General features: G+C 42.4%; 1 protein-coding gene across 5 annotated transcripts; it reads right to left on the reverse strand.

Annotated features, from left to right (window-relative positions):
• Positions 1-893: 893 nt before the first annotated feature.
• LOC147620752 (SNF2 domain-containing protein / helicase domain-containing protein / F-box family protein) lies at positions 894-15,344 on the reverse strand. Of its 5 annotated transcripts, none has more exons than XM_086825021.1 (10): positions 14,183-15,344; positions 11,457-14,012; positions 11,165-11,378; positions 10,786-11,019; positions 10,212-10,271; positions 9,990-10,120; positions 9,804-9,918; positions 9,485-9,635; positions 1,599-1,708; positions 894-1,384 (listed from the first exon to the last, which is right to left on the reverse strand). In XM_086825021.1, the coding sequence occupies exons 1-8, from the start codon at positions 15,031-15,033 to the stop codon at positions 9,492-9,494; spliced, it is 4,305 nt and encodes a 1,434-aa protein (XP_086681147.1). In that variant the 5' UTR covers positions 15,034-15,344; the 3' UTR covers positions 894-1,384; positions 1,599-1,708; positions 9,485-9,491. The 5 variants fall into 5 exon arrangements, with proteins under 5 accessions (XP_086681147.1, XP_086681145.1, XP_086681146.1 ...); XM_086825019.1 differs by having other exon boundaries at positions 9,446-9,635; positions 14,183-15,343; XM_086825020.1 differs by having other exon boundaries at positions 1,599-1,714; positions 9,446-9,635; positions 14,183-15,343.
• Positions 15,345-15,636: the final 292 nt, after the last annotated feature.

Raw genomic sequence — 15,636 nt, forward strand, 5'->3', positions numbered from 1 at the left:
AATTAACGAACTAGTCTAGCTTAAATTTTTTTTAAACGTAGCAAGCTCCCTTTTGGTAGTAAACTAGAGAGTTATAGTTCTCTATCTTGGTTTACAAAAACAATTTTTTCTTTGGAAAACTATCACATAAGAACTTCTGAACCTCTTAAACATCCCTTAATCTTTGAATTTACTTGACTGCCCTTTATTCTTGATTAAGAAAGAAGACCCGATTCTTTAATGTCTTGGCAGTCCTCCCCTTCAGGGAAAAAAAAAAACGTTATTGACTTTACTTCACTATGACAATCAAGCATGGATTACCTGGTTTCATGAATATGTTGTCTTTGGGTAGCCTTCTTTCGAGGGAATTCAAACTCTGGATTCAGTTCACGGATTACAACCATCTTGCAATAAGCTATAGTACTTTCCATATTTCAATTGTTGGGGGATTCTATCCATCTTGCAAAAATTATGAGTTCTTGCCATCTTGAGATGGTTCTTGAGATCTAGTGCTCGTCATGGTTCTACAAATCTAGCCAATGCTCCAAGATTTTCATGCTAGACTAATATACTAGGTTAGTGTCATTCAGGACATAGATGGTAGAGTGCACTATCTATGTTCTAATGCACTATGTGGGTCCACCGTGACATGTGGCCACTCACTAGTAGCCTAGATTATATGCACAGATCTATCCAATGCATGGATTGATTCTACACACATGTGGGATTGGTCTTTTTGATTATTTAATCTGAAACTTATAACAAAAACAAGGATGACTAAAATTATCCAAACATGATGTTAAATTTCAATCTTCCCAAGTAATTTCAGAGATTCATTATTAAATTTTCCATCTTTGAGAGAGTCAACCGTCTAAAGCTTGTGACATCACACCAATTTCTGGAGAAACTTATACAATTCAAGTTAATATTGTTAGCTTCGATAAATTTGGAATGATCGTCTTTAAAAAAAATTGTCTTTATTTTATTTAGGTAAAAAGTATACACTAAGATGATATCTAAGTCATTTTGTAAATGCCTTATTCTTACATGTTTCATCTTCCTAATTTTCATTACTCATGTCTAGCATCATCATGCAAAAATACTTTCGTTGCTTCCCACAGAACTTCAAGCCATGACTATACAGAGAGTGTAGAAAGCAAGAAAAATAAGCTTGTAGTTTTGTAAAAATGTCCCTTTCTAAGAACCCCCTAGTCCCCTACATATATGGGAGCACTCAACAACCAACGACGCCTCTTTTTATGTAGCACACAAGCTACAAGTAACAGCCAAGACAGACAAGAAAACCCACTTTCTGTAGGGTACAGCCCTCAACCCTCCATGCAGTTTGCTTCCATCAACTCTTGTGTACAGCCGTCATCTTTCTTCATGCGTAATGTCTTCGCTACTAAATAAATAAATAAGAAAGAGTAAGGTTGAAAGAAGAGGGATGCCCTCTTTTTGGGTAAAATATGGCTGCCCAAACAACCAGCAATTCAATTGCCAAAACTAGTCATTAGATTCTCATAATTTCAAACCCCCTTATTGAACCCTTAAATTTAACTAAGATGTAAAGAAAATTTAAAAAGCAAATAAATAAATAAACATACGTATCTTCTTACCCAGAAAAAGAAAGTGGAGCTTGACATTGTGTTCAACAAATTTAGTCATGGTAACCTACTCACAATTGTCTTCAATTATCCTTGAATCATTCATTAATATTCTACAAAACCTGTAACTACACAAAATTAGAGTATAGTTAGGCAAAAATTGAGTATAAAGGCGTGAAATCAACTTGGCAAAAAAAAACCACAATTGGACAAAATCAACCACAACTGGAAAAAAATCAAGAGACAGAAGTTAACAAAATTAGACTCATTTGAGTAAAATCAAGAGACAGAAGTTAACAAAATTAGACTCATTTGAGTAAAATCGCACTCCATTGGGTAAAAATCGACACAATTTGGGATAAACATATGCCATAGCAATGTGTTACAAATCGAAAACTTAAACTCATTAATTATCATATGAACTCTTAAAAAATGCTATTGAAAGGTCACTTGTTACCTAGAAAGACAATTCTTTTTCAAAGGACATGTTTCTCCTAAAGGCATAACTCTTCAATCAAGAGTCACATCTCCTCGCAAGGGAGGTGACTCCTCAATTTAACCTTTCACCCTCCATATGAGAGAGGACTTGGCATCAATACAATCATCCTGTTTTTCGCTCCACTTTGTTAATTTAAGTTATAAATACAATGTATCAAAGCAAACACAATCCACCTTTGAAATGCACACTTCCCCATTTCTAACCTATCAGTGGTAGCAAAGAGGAGAAAGAAGAATAATTCCACTAGTGTAGAGGACAGAGAAAGAAAGAAAGAAAAAGAAAAATGATATATTAAGCGTATACTAAATGGGCCTATGAGACCAAAGTCGTATGACATATCTCATTATGTAACCGAAAATAAAATAGAACAAATCAAAACTACCTCACTGTCCATGGAAATCTCATCATGGAATACCAAGATCATAAAACATGAGAGGAGCATCAGCTCCCAATAGATGGTATACCACTCTCCAAAATATCAAGCATGGGGCTAATGAGTATGGAAAAGAGGGCTCCCTCGACTACGTCACATCAAAAGGTAGCTTGATGGCAATGGAGCATGTCCTAGATTTGGATCTGATGAGGGGATCGTGGCTGACATCTGGGGGGCCAAGGGCGTCGGGCATACTGGAATGTGGAGACCTAGTTTGAGGTAACTCCTCTCGGGCCAGGTGGGTCCACAACAGCCCGAGGTGGGTCCAAGGGATCCACTATGGGTGTCCTCCTCCTCCTCCTCCTCCTCCTCCTCCTCCTCCTCCTCCTCCTCCTCCTCAGTCTACAAGAAGCTAGTGACGGTTGGCTGGCGAGGGAAGGGTCAAGGCTAGGGCTGTGTCTGCAGAGCTTATGCAGGAAGAGCCATAGGTCGCGCTTGTCCAAGAAGTCAATGATCCTAGAAAGTGAGCCAAATCCCTCATGGAACAAACAATGAAACCTCCCACGGTCTGTGACTGAGCTTCTGTCAGAACTCCAAAGATGTAGGGCAAACTCAGCCATAATGAAGCCTAGCACTAAGGATCATAACAAATAGAAAGAATTATTACAACAAAAAGGTAGTTGATAGGGCATATGCACCACTAAAGATAAAAAGAATTAACACAATATCAACTAGCTGCAACTTGGATGAAAACTTCACAATGTGAAATTTGCATGTCCAGTAATACAGCATAAAGATATACCTAGATGAATCCAAGGACATACCCAAATTCACCTTATAAGCAAGTGCAATTTATAACCTCATGGTAGTTATCTGTCTTTGGCCTTCTCAATGATAAGGACTGCCCATGGTAGCTTGTCGATGCCTTTGAGAAGATTGTTCAACCCCTGCATGATGCAAGGAGAAAAGATCAGTTGTGCATACCTCTGCTCCAAACTCTCTCTGACTGCCCTATTTGTGGGTTCTCCATCTGCAACAAAGTGCAATATATTTTGAGGCCCAACTTGCTTAATTACCTCTGACCACTCTTCCAAAAGTACATCGGCACACTTCCCAGTTCCATGTCAAAAAGTATACCCCACCTCTGGAATAAGCCACTATCCCATGCACTAAACAAGAAAGAGTCACTCCATTCATCTGAAATGAGAGTGATCCTGTTCTAGTATACCCCACCTCTAGAGTAAGCCATTGTCCCGTGCATTGAACAAGAACGAGTGTCAATCCATCCATCTAAAATGAGAGTGATCCCATTCTTCTCCCACCCCAACTTTACAGTCTCTAAAGCTGCATCAATTGCCGCCTCCTCCTCCACCAACAATGTGGTTCTCAAGGTCTCCAATGACGGTGGAGTATACAATGGCTTTTACCATCTCCTAGAAGGATCAAGCAGCATAAAATGGAATGTGGTCACGGTAAAAAGAACCGTGCCACAGCTACAACCACCACTTCTTTCCTCCTAGGATCCCATGTGGCATGCGAACTCCTCTGGGAGGAGCGAGGAGCTAATGATGGAGAAGCAAAAGAAGAAGCTGAAGCCCCAACAGAATTTGCATCTGAAGTAAAAAAAGCGGGGTCAACTGCCACATTTCTTCTTAGACAAGGTTGGGGCTCATGCTCCTTAGCTATTGCTGCAAGCTCGTCTTGTCTTGCAAAAAAGTGAAAAACAAAAAATTTAAAAAAAAATGTGGGTTTTTTTCCAAAACTTCCATAGCCAAGAGGTTTCGAAGGTTTTTAGATACGTTTCGCTTCCAAACATTTCATATGTTTCGAAACGACAAACCACTTACTATGCAAGGACATCACCCCTGATTACATACAGTTCACCGTCAAGAACAAATGAGAGCCTATGAGACCGATAATCTAACATCATCGTTCCTCTTATCAAAAAACCAAGACATTCCCAAGATCACGTCCACCCTGTCAAGGTTCATGATGTGGTAATCCAAAGCCTCCCGGCACTCCTAAATCTTGACCTCCAGCCTCGGCACCATTGGATCCACACATTGTTCAATCCCACACTTCCCACGTTTGTACCCTAGGCAAGATTAACCACATAACGGTGATCACTTGCCATTATGGGTAGATGGAATGTCTACACCAAATGTGAAGAAATAAAATTGTGAGCAAAGCCGTTGTCAAATAGAATCCACACTTGATAGCCACGTATAGATCTCTCAGCCTAGAGGAGATCATCCGGACCATAGGCAAACCCACTAATCTAACACCCCTGGCAACTACTACTATCCACATAATAAATTTAATGTGTACCGAGGTCTTACCCCCCGAAGACTACTTCTTCGAACGTGCAATCCAAAACTGACAAGATTTCCTTTTTCTGTTCGTCCATTTCAGCTCTTTTTTTTATTAGATCTACATTAAGACCTTCATTTATGATGTCTTCTTTCTCGGTAAAGATTTTCTTTTCCAGATCTAAGACCTTACCTCTACTCTACAGATTAGACAGTCACTTGCCTCTATGGATTTTCTTGAAAGCGATATTGTATCCGATTATAGATCAATGGAAGATCTAGGACTGCACTATGATTAGCCAAGTTGGCTTTCATCATTTGCTCGTGCTTTCGCAGATAAATGTTGTTGGTTTCCCAGTCATGGATCATCAACAACTACCACATCATGAATAGCCTTCCTCGTGGTGGAAGTCCATATGGTAACAAAGGTGATGCCACACATTTCCATGCGTATTCAACTGACTTTTCTGAATGGTCTTTCTAAAGAACCATCAACCATTTTTAAAGACACTCTTGTGGATTGGAGCCCAAGCTTTCCCAAATTTTCCCAACAAACTTTAGTAGTGATGCTCACTCCTGCTCCACCATCGAGGATGCATCCCTGTAGTGATGGCCACGATGGTTGCACTCGAAACATAGGTTGTCCTTTTGCACCTTCGCCACCTGCGGTGCTGACCTTCGCTTGCCTCTAGAGCATTTCTTGGGATTGTGCTATGACAACTGACCATAGTCACAAGGGAACGGGAACGTTTTGGGGAACGGATGACTGTTTGGAACAGGAACGAAAAGCTTGAATAAAAGGGAACGGAATCGGGAACGCCACATCATTGCATAAATGTGTTTATAAATTTACTTTATATATCTGTAAATGCTTTGGAAAGAGGCATAGTAAAGAAAGAACCTCAAACCATCTCAGTAGTGGCCATGATAATGCATAGATGTGTTCTACATGATACATAGTTCACTTATATTTCTTACATGGTCTGCGGCGGTGCCATTTTGGAACGGGAACGGGAACGGCTATCTCTATGGAACGCGTTCCCCCGTTCCAAGAGCTTGGAACGACGTTCCCTTGTGACTATGCAACTGACCCTCCTAGGATGCTACAACATGCCCTCGCTTCTTGTCTTTAGAGGATTTCTGGCTCTTGCATGAGGAATCACCTCCTTTATTTAAGAGGCCTTGGTATCGATACAATTACCCTATTTTCCACTCTACACTTTGGCTAATTTCAATTACAAATTATAAGCAATGAGTCTTAATGATGATTTATTAAAAATTTAAGACTAATCACAAATTGAACTCAAAATCGACAAGACTAGGTGAAAGTCAAAACAATTGGGCGGATTATTAAACAATATTCCTCTATTGAATGCATGAACAACCCACCGTCACACACTTCCTTTCTCAAATAAACTTTGATCTTGCTCTGATGTCACTATAACAATCTTTAACTGTGTTAGGCTTCATCAATTTTCTCCTTAATCAACACAAATAGCTGAAAATAAGCTTAAAACCTCATACATAAATTCACAAATCAAATATCACGGTAGAAACTTTAAAAATAGTTACCAATAAAACCACAACTTGACCATAAGGCAAAGATGACTGTACCTAGATTTCATTATTCATGACAAAGATGAATACAAGGCTGGATGTGTAATGTCCATGCCCTTAGCATTGCAAGGAGGGCCTTTAGATAGGTTTCCCCCTTGCTAAACTACAAAAGAGTAGTTCCCCTTTCGAAAATAAACAAGAGAGCTATACTTCTCTATTTTAGTTACGAAACGTAACTTCTCTTTGGAAGACAAAGTCTTGCTTCGTAGGCGACTTGGTAAGTAGTTGGACTCTTGAGCGGGCTCTCAAGTTCTCAATATGATTGCACCAGTCTTATAGAAGAGAACCTCAAGTCACGATCGGTTATGGCCGCAACACATTCCTCTTAAAAAGGAAATCGGGCAACTTTTTAATATCGCCATTGCTAGAAACAAAAGAAATGGTACCTGAATCCATGCCTTGGCATTTGGCATTGTTCCTGACCGCTACAAAGATGGGCTCTCTTGAAGGAGGTATACCAACATTCCCACTCGTCTCACCCGCCGATGGACACCCCATTCTTCATTAGTGAATAATGGCCTCTCCTTTGCTCCTTGTGGGTTGAGTGTAACACGCGGAAGCTCTGGGAGTTTTCTTTCAGCCCTAAACACTAGGGGAAAACCATCTGATGCAAAATGCAGATATAGAGAGAGAGTAGAGAGAGAGATGTGCTGGAAATTCAGTATATTTCATATGGTACAAAAAGGGTACTTTGCTACAGCCCTAGGCTGCCTTCATAAAAAGGTGGTAAACACCCTAGATCTGGTCCCTACTTGGACCCCTAAGACCCAATCCCTAGAGGATTGAATGAATCTTTCAAGAAGCCTCTTGTGCTATTTATAGTTCTTTTGACTTTATGGAGAACTGGCCGACTACTGAACGGCCAGTTGATGGGACAAATAAATCATGTTTTGATGCGCTTGTAGTCCCTTTGCCATATCCTGATGCGTTTCAGCCGCCATGCTCTCTGGTACAGCCGACAGAGCCTGTGTCCAGCCAACAGTACCCCCTTTCCAGGCAGCCAACAGTACCCCCTTTCCTGTTTTCCCCAAGCCTTGCTCCACACTGCCCAAAGCACCTGTGCTCCAATCTCTGATCCTATCTCGTTCATAGTTTTTATCTGGCTGCCTCTTCTGGATCAGCATCTGAAGATTGTCCATGGCATTGATCATGCACATGACATTGAGTGAGAGGTGCAACATTATCGAATGAATATCAAGATCTCTACCAAGAAAAAGAAAAGCTCCACATAGAACTTCTGACTTTCCTAGGGCATTTCAATCCAACATAGAACTTCTGACTTTCCTAGGGCATTTCAATCCAACATAGGCCCTAATCATTGAGTACTCAAAGAATTGCGCTCCTCTAATCATAATTAAGCAACAAAGACCCAATTCTTCAGGTTACATCTATACTAATTTTGGAATTTGTACTAAATTTACACATTATAGTATACTACGAAGAAGGCACAACAAATTGTTTATTAAGTAGGTACATTCATCATAAGTCTCTGCAATAGCCATTTTTCCTAGTTTGATGTCGATGACTCTCTCTCTCTAGACGTAGTCGATCCCATTGGATAGAATAGAACCAGCCACAAACTTTTATAGCTCTCTAAAATTGTTCTAGTTTTGTTGCATAATTTTTTCTTGCTATTTCTTACTAACACCTTCTCTATTCTATTTATCAAACCCACCAAGCCAAGGTGCTTTGTGGTGTTCATTGCTATTTTGTCATAAGAGTCAAGACCTAGCCAGCCAACATACCAATATAAACGATTCATATGTTGGAAATTGTGGAGGGAGCCTTTAGTTCTTGTGTGAAGGTCTATAGGGCCTTAGTCAAAGGATTGACTGTGTGGTGAGAGCAAACGGTTACGTTCAAAGGTTTAATTCAGTTGGTGACATTGTAAAATGATTGAGATATTCTAGGAGAGATCGTGTGATTGAGAGAATCAAAACAAGATGATCTCTGGACATTTGATGGAGTGATCATAGAGGAAATAGTGGATCTAGATGTATAGTGGTGAGCTAAAATTGATATTTTCTCAAAGCTCTTTTTGAGAGGAATTTGCAATAAAATCATAGCCTAGTTTATGCTTGTTTTGTGTTTGCCTTGATCCTCATTAATGCTAATTACTTTCCTCGATCAAGTATGGCTTTGATCACTTGCTATGAGCCTATAACAAATTCTATATTGTTATCAGAGCCTCTAGGGCTAGTTTTTAGCAAATGAACATATGGTACCTAGGTTAGTGTTTGCTTAGCTATTAAGCTGAATTTAAGTTGATTGGGGTTTTTGTAATAGAGAGGATAGAGAGATCTCCATTACTGTAGGCACGCATAGCACACTTCCTTCAGTAGGAAGCCAACTCAATCAAAAATCAAAAATAGAGGGAATTTACATGATTGAGATATTGTGCCTTGTTTATGCTAATTTTGTGTTTGCCTTGTTCCTGATTAATGCTAGAAACTTTTCTTTATCAAGTATGGCTTTGACCATTTGCTATGAACCACCCTAGCTTCACAAACTCTAAGTTTATTCACATGGTGTTTATCATTCCGTAGCATCATGCTCGCCTTACTGCAGGGAGGCCTTACAGTAGGGATCAGCACAAAAAGAAACGCAACAGCTTCGGTGGTATCAGAGAGTGGCTGTATTAGTAATAAAATATAAGTACATACTCTACAACAAGGGCCGCATGGCTAACTGCAGATGTTAGGCCTGCTTGTATAGGCCCCTGGTTAACCCTGGCTGCTGGTCAGCAAGTTGCCCACAGCAGCAGCCCAAACCTTTTGTGGGATTTTCCTTTCTAGCTTCATTTACAAACCTGGTCTGCACATAACCTGCTTCATAGTGTCGTCCTGCAACCCCATATCCTTCCCAAGATGCAACCCATGTGATCTACCCAATGCTCACTGCTCTCTATATAAAGACCTACCAGTACCTAGCACTTGCCCATTAGGCTCGCCTTCTAGCTTCTAACACCTCAAATACTAATTTGAACATCAAACAAACACTTCCGTTACACACAACAAACCACTGCACAAAACTAGAAGATAAGACACCAAGAGAATCTAACCTGGCAGAAAATCACAGGATATGAGGGCCAAGAAAATACATGTACTTTAAGGTCCACTTTTAGTGCGAACATGTGATAACTGAGCTAGATAGCTGCTCTCTGCAAAGTCATGCAAAGTACGTTGGCCAGAGCGACTACTGTCAGGCATATGAGCTTCTTGCTGAACTGCTCTGTTCTGCTCTATGGAATCCTGAATGACCAAAATCTCAAGATTAAAACAACTGCTAGATCGCAAACTATGGTCCTACTGGCAAAAAACACAAAGCATAACTCTGCACAAGAATGGCATCATGTTTCTCCATATCTAGGAGCAAAAGGCCTTTAATTTTGACCTTACACAGAGCATTGACGGTGTTACCTGCAAAAACTGCAGCATTTGTTCTTCAATAGTTCCGCGCATAGCTAGGGTTTCGACCAACACTGGACGCGTAGCTCCCATGCGATGAGCTCTACTCACCACTTGTTCTTCCACACTGCAGGTGGGTTGGATTAATTAATTGGCATAAGACAAGAACTTCAAGATCCGATCACAACATATGGTTACCTGCGGTCCCAAATAGGCTCCATCAGATAAACATGTGTCACAAAACTCAAATCCAGGCCCAAGGCAGCACTACCATCCATCAAAAGGACCATGCAATCTCTGTCATTCTGGAAGCTTTGCAAAGATTTCATCTGTGTAGCCCAAACCATAATGTTTTAGAAACCTCTGAAATTGTTCAAATGACAAAATCTGAAACCCAAAAGGACAGAAATCATGGCAAACCTTGTTAGCAGAATGCATGGGACTGTACATTCCGGCAACTTTGATACCTGCTTTGGCAAGCTGAAAGCAGCAGTTCAATATTAATCATTGCCTTCACCTACTCCCATATATGTTAACAGCAAATCGCAATTTCTGATCAGCAATAGCTTAATATAGCGGCAAATCTTGGTTGTTTCTGTGCAAGTTGGGCAAATAATGATTATTCATAAGTGGAAGCATTTGTGATGAACCCAAGGTGGTGGCCTTTGTAGTGCTAGGTGGTGGTGGTCTCCATTGTGGTAGGTGAACCTATTGTTGGTCTAGATCCACTGAGTAGTGAAGGATCTAAGTAGAAGAGCAGGAGTTAGCCCTTGAGAGCAATGATCTCCAATTTACCAAAAAATATCTTTTTAGTATGAAGGCATATAGTGCTAATCAACATCTGATCTTGCCCTGAGTTACATCCATCCTACCAAGGTGATTTAATCGATTTTTGATACTCTGAATATCTAAACCAATTCAAATTGTCTGGGTTCAACCGATCAACACATCCTCTTTGAAACACTTGCAGGCAAACAGGGAAAATAAAAACTACCTGGCTTTCAATGACGTGGATGTGCTCAAGAAACTGAGAGAATACTATCGCCTTCTCAGGAGGGTCTTTTTGAGAGACATTTGTTGTCTCTTCCTGGTCGATTCCTGGCCTTAAATCCACTTTCTCTGTAGCTTGATCATGATCCGTGCCCACACCTTTGAGTGACTTCAGCCTCTTAACAAGGTATGCAACTTTACTGCTTGAGGTTGCTTGCCAATCAGGATCCCAATTGTCCTGAAATATCACAGGATATGATGTGACTTTTCCTAGAAATCAGTAGGTATAGGATTGTGTGCGTTGGACAGAAGGGAGAAGGGACTGGGGGGGGGGGAGGGGGGAGGGGGGAGGGGGGAGGATGTGTTGGGGTTGAAGGTGTTACCTGTACATATGAAGGTTGCAACTCAATAAGATCCTGTGGAACAGGCCACTTCGGATTTGGATTCTCAGGTCGAGTCAAGTCTTCTGGGCTTTGCATCTTGTACAGGTTACCACAGCCAGGTAAGGTGCATTTCTCCCGATCCAAGGCTACACAATCCAGGCAGAGCAAATGTTTGCAAGGAGTGATTATAGGCAATCTACACCACTCGCTGCACCTGTCATCACCAAAATATATAAGTAAAGAAGACATGGTTTTGCAGATGAATCTAAAAAACGTGTGTTAAGAGTGTCACCTGCTACAAGTGCCGCCAACAAGCAGTGCATTCTTTATGACAGCAAAGTCCCAAGATAGAGGGTCCATGCCTTGTTGAACTAGAATCTCCATTGTTTCTTGGATGTCTTCACCAGCATTCTCAACTTTAATGTGACCAGCAACACAACAAGAGAGCCTGACATTTCTAATGGTATTACTTCTGAACTTCCATTGCTTTGGATTCAGAAGGGATTCTACATGCGATGGGTCATTCCAGTCTGCCATCAGAATGTTGCGCCGAACTGTTGCCACGAGCTCATTGTAGCTTTCTGCATGTTTCAATGTGAAATCAAGAAGGGCAATCTTACGCACACATGGTGGAATTGTGCACAAGTCTGATTTCCTTGCACTGATCATACACCTATGAAGAAGTTGGAGCAGACGAGCACGGCCTTCTTCGCGTCCAGCCTCAAATGGTTTCAAAATGCCAGCTTCCCATGACTTTTGGCTACTTCCATAAACTTCTTCGTGGAGAAACTTGAATATTGGCTGCAGGTGTGCCACTTGACTGTTAGGTGTATGAGGTGTAGGTGTACCAGTAAGCACCCATCGCCGTGATGCATGCATAGACATGGCCATCTGCAACTTATTTGTAAGACTGAGACTTGCTCCAAGGGTATGACCCTCGTCCAAGATTATCCGAAGCCAGTGCACGCCCATGAGAATACTGCTTTCCTTATAGCTCCACTCACAGCTTAACCTTGAAAACGTGGTGATAACCACATCAAAATTCCATGCAAGGTCCTGAACCTTTGGAGCATGCTTTTGATCAATCAAGACGCATATGCGCAATTGACCAACTTTGGTATGCCTTGAGATTTGATTCTTCCAATGTTCCACGAGATTGGCTGGAACAACAACAAGCGTTGCCCTCGACAGATATAACCTAAACACATCCAAAGGCTTGCTGAGTGCTTCTCTCATTGCAGGCAAATCAAACACTAACCCATCCAAGAATGGAGGATAGCACCATCTCTTCACTCCTTTTCCCTCCCTTTTTGGAACCAACCCAAATCTCTGGAATATAACCTGATAATTGCGTTGATCATCTGCAGAATAATTGAACACATGTAGTGATGCAGGTACCGAGACACCTGTGCTAGACATTTTTGCCAATTTGTCATCACTCATATTTGCAAGCCAGGTCAAGGCAGCATTTGTTTCTACGCTCTTGGGTGATGCACACTCCTTCAGCACATTTGCAAAGTGAATCACATTCTGTTCAAGACCAGAAGCACCCCCAGCTTTGTAGAAACCTGGGAAAGATGATATGAGCCCACACTCCCAATTCTCTTCTGGATCTGAGCAGCTTTGATGCAAAGGATCTTTGTTCATGTTGCAAAACCACGCCAGCCCTTCATCTGGTGATTTAGCCCCCTCCTTCATCTTGCGCCACTTGCTGCATGAATCGCACTGTACCCACACATCATGTTGCCATAAAAAGTCCTTTTCGACCCAGTTCTTGAACTGAGAACCCCCCATCGCTGAACCCTTTGTCACTGAACTCTTGCTACATGGTTCATACACTAAGCCCTCTATTGAACCATCCACAGGTAACCCCTCATAAGCTTCTGAAAGCTTCCGTTTTACTGCACTCAAAGCTCTGGTTGCAGGACCTGCATCTAGAGAAAGGCGCCTTATGGGCCTACTAATTTGGGCAGGTTCAGTCATCTCTCTCAGTCTCTTTCGAGCTGGCAGGCTTTGCACTGCTGTTGCTAAGTGATGGGAAGATGGTGGAGTAGGTGGAGTACAATCAATCTTATTATGCTTGGCCTTCAGATCCATGCCTCTTTTGAGAACAGAAGTAACCCGGTGAGAGCTGATTTCATAATATCCATACCTGTCACCAGACCTGTGCTCACACCAATTGACGTGAATCCCAGCTGGAGGTTTTGCCAGTGTACCCTGTGTCTTCAAGATTAAAGACAGTGCAGTAACAGTCTTTCCTAAACCTGGTTCATCGCAGAAAAGGCCCCCTCTGAAGTCCATGATAGAAGGAGGTGCTTCCGGTGACAAATCACCAGATAGGCGATTGAGGTAGAAATGGAAACCATCTTCTGTCTGTAGGTCTTTATAGAGAGGATGTGGCAGAGAGGTCGGATGCAATTCCCGCTGCAGCATCCAGTGTACCGCTGCCTGCTGGTGTGGAAAAAGCTTCAAGTTCATGCAGGGCATGATGTATTCTGCAAGTTCATGTATATGCCTGCATGTGCATGCCACACTCTGTAGGTCTCTTGGGGAAAGCCTGCTAAAAATGGATGTCAAAACTTCGTCAGGGATGTCCCAGAGGCCCTGCTCATTACGATTTTGAGGAAAGGTGGTTGTGCTAAACATCTTCTCTCCCTTAAGAGAAGGAAGTGACTTGAAAATTGCATGCATATCAAATCTGGCCTGTCTGGTTGCTTCCGATGTCTCGGTATGCAATTCACAGCCGAGGACCTGACAACTTCCCAGATTCCAAATGTCATTGCAAAGCTCAGATTCGATCTTCCGCCCTTCGTGAGTGAGGGATTTCCTTCTGTACTCCCAGCTGCAACTGTAAAAGACGAGCCATGTTTGTTGTAAGAGAACCATAAGAGCAATAGAGAACCACAAGCAATCAAGAACGAAAGTTGGGGGCTGAAAGACGATCAAAAACCATCCTAGATTAAAATTAGATGGCTACAAGCCCAAAAAAGCATAGTAAAAACCTTGAAATGGGAGTACCTGAGATGATTCACAATGGCGGTGAAGGAGGGATTTGGCTTCCAGTAATTCCGACCCGACCACAAGAAGGATGGCAGATACAGATCCAGCAAAACGACCGCACGCACTTCCGCACCCTTGCGAGCAAGACGAACAACATGCCCTTTCACCCTCACTCCATTCCTCACTGTTAGTACCTGCACGCTGCTCAGGATCTGCACTCCGCCATCGACATACCCACCTGTCCTCTTCCTTTTCTTGTTGCTTGAACTTCGCTTATGTGCATAAGAAGATTCAGCCTCTGCATCTTTGTAGCAACCAGGCGTCGAACAATCTCCATCCCGAAACCCTAATTCATTGCCGCTGCTCCTATCCTGAAACCCTAACTCGTCTCCATGGTTTTCCTTCTGCATTCTTACCTCTGCAGACACGACAGGGCTTAGCACGAAGCCCCCGCTCGTGTGGAACTGAACCTCGGGGCCTTCGCCTGTCAGCCAGCATTCAGCTCCAAAGAGGCGTGCGAGGGCATCACCTTCTGTTCTGGCTATGGCCCGATTACTTCGACGCGAATAGAACTTGCTCGCTTTGCTAGCCGTTATTACCGTTTGCTCACCTGCTGCCATGCTGCAGGTATCCCAGGATGCCACATTCCCAAGCTGTCGAAAACCGGAAGCTTTCGGGCTTAAATGCCCCAACTCTGCACAGACGGAGGCGCCATCGCTGCTACAAGGTCGCAGTTTTGACTTCTGTGCAGATGACTCCGCAGAATCAAGCTGCTTCGCGGGGGGGTTGACAACGGAGACCACGAAGGGAAGAAATCCGCAGAGCTTGAAATCCTGCGAGTTAGAAAAGTCGTCGGCGAGGGCAGCCATGGCCCAAAGCTAAGAAAATTTTAGTTTTATGCAGCAGAGATAGAAGAGGCTAGCCATGGCTAATTGCGAGATGGAAAGGTTTATGCCATCGATGGCGGGGTGATGCCAAGATCGAAATTTGCAAGGTTTCCTGCAAAAGATAAATGCAGAGAGCGCAGCTGGATAGGAAAATTAGGGTTTCGTGCAGGAAGTCGCCATAGCCATCAGAATTACGAAACGCAGAAGACGGGGAGGGAGAAGGAGGACGACGGAAAGAAAATCCCGCGAGCAAGAAAAGCACAGTTTTTGTTTTTGTCGCGTCCTTTTTTTTAAACCTCTTTTTTTCCTCAAATTTCTATTTTTAGCTCAACCTTGGGCCCGGTTTAAAATGGGCGCTTACCGTTGCCTTTTACTCGCCACGTCACCTACCGTGCGGCTAACGTGGACGTGGGTCCCACACTTGAGGTGGGCACACACACAGTTATTGATGACGTGGCAATTATGCAATTCTGACAGAGCATCACTACAAACATCCGATTCAGAGTGACTAATTGATAAGATAACAAGTTTCCATATTATCTCAGAACTGTCCAAAAAAAAAAAACAAGTTTCCATTGGGAATCT

The sequence above is a fragment of the Cibotium barometz genome, chromosome 31, assembly GCF_041138505.1.
Source record: "Cibotium barometz isolate CiBa-2024 chromosome 31, ASM4113850v1, whole genome shotgun sequence".
Classification (NCBI taxonomy): domain Eukaryota; kingdom Viridiplantae; phylum Streptophyta; class Polypodiopsida; order Cyatheales; family Cibotiaceae; genus Cibotium; species Cibotium barometz.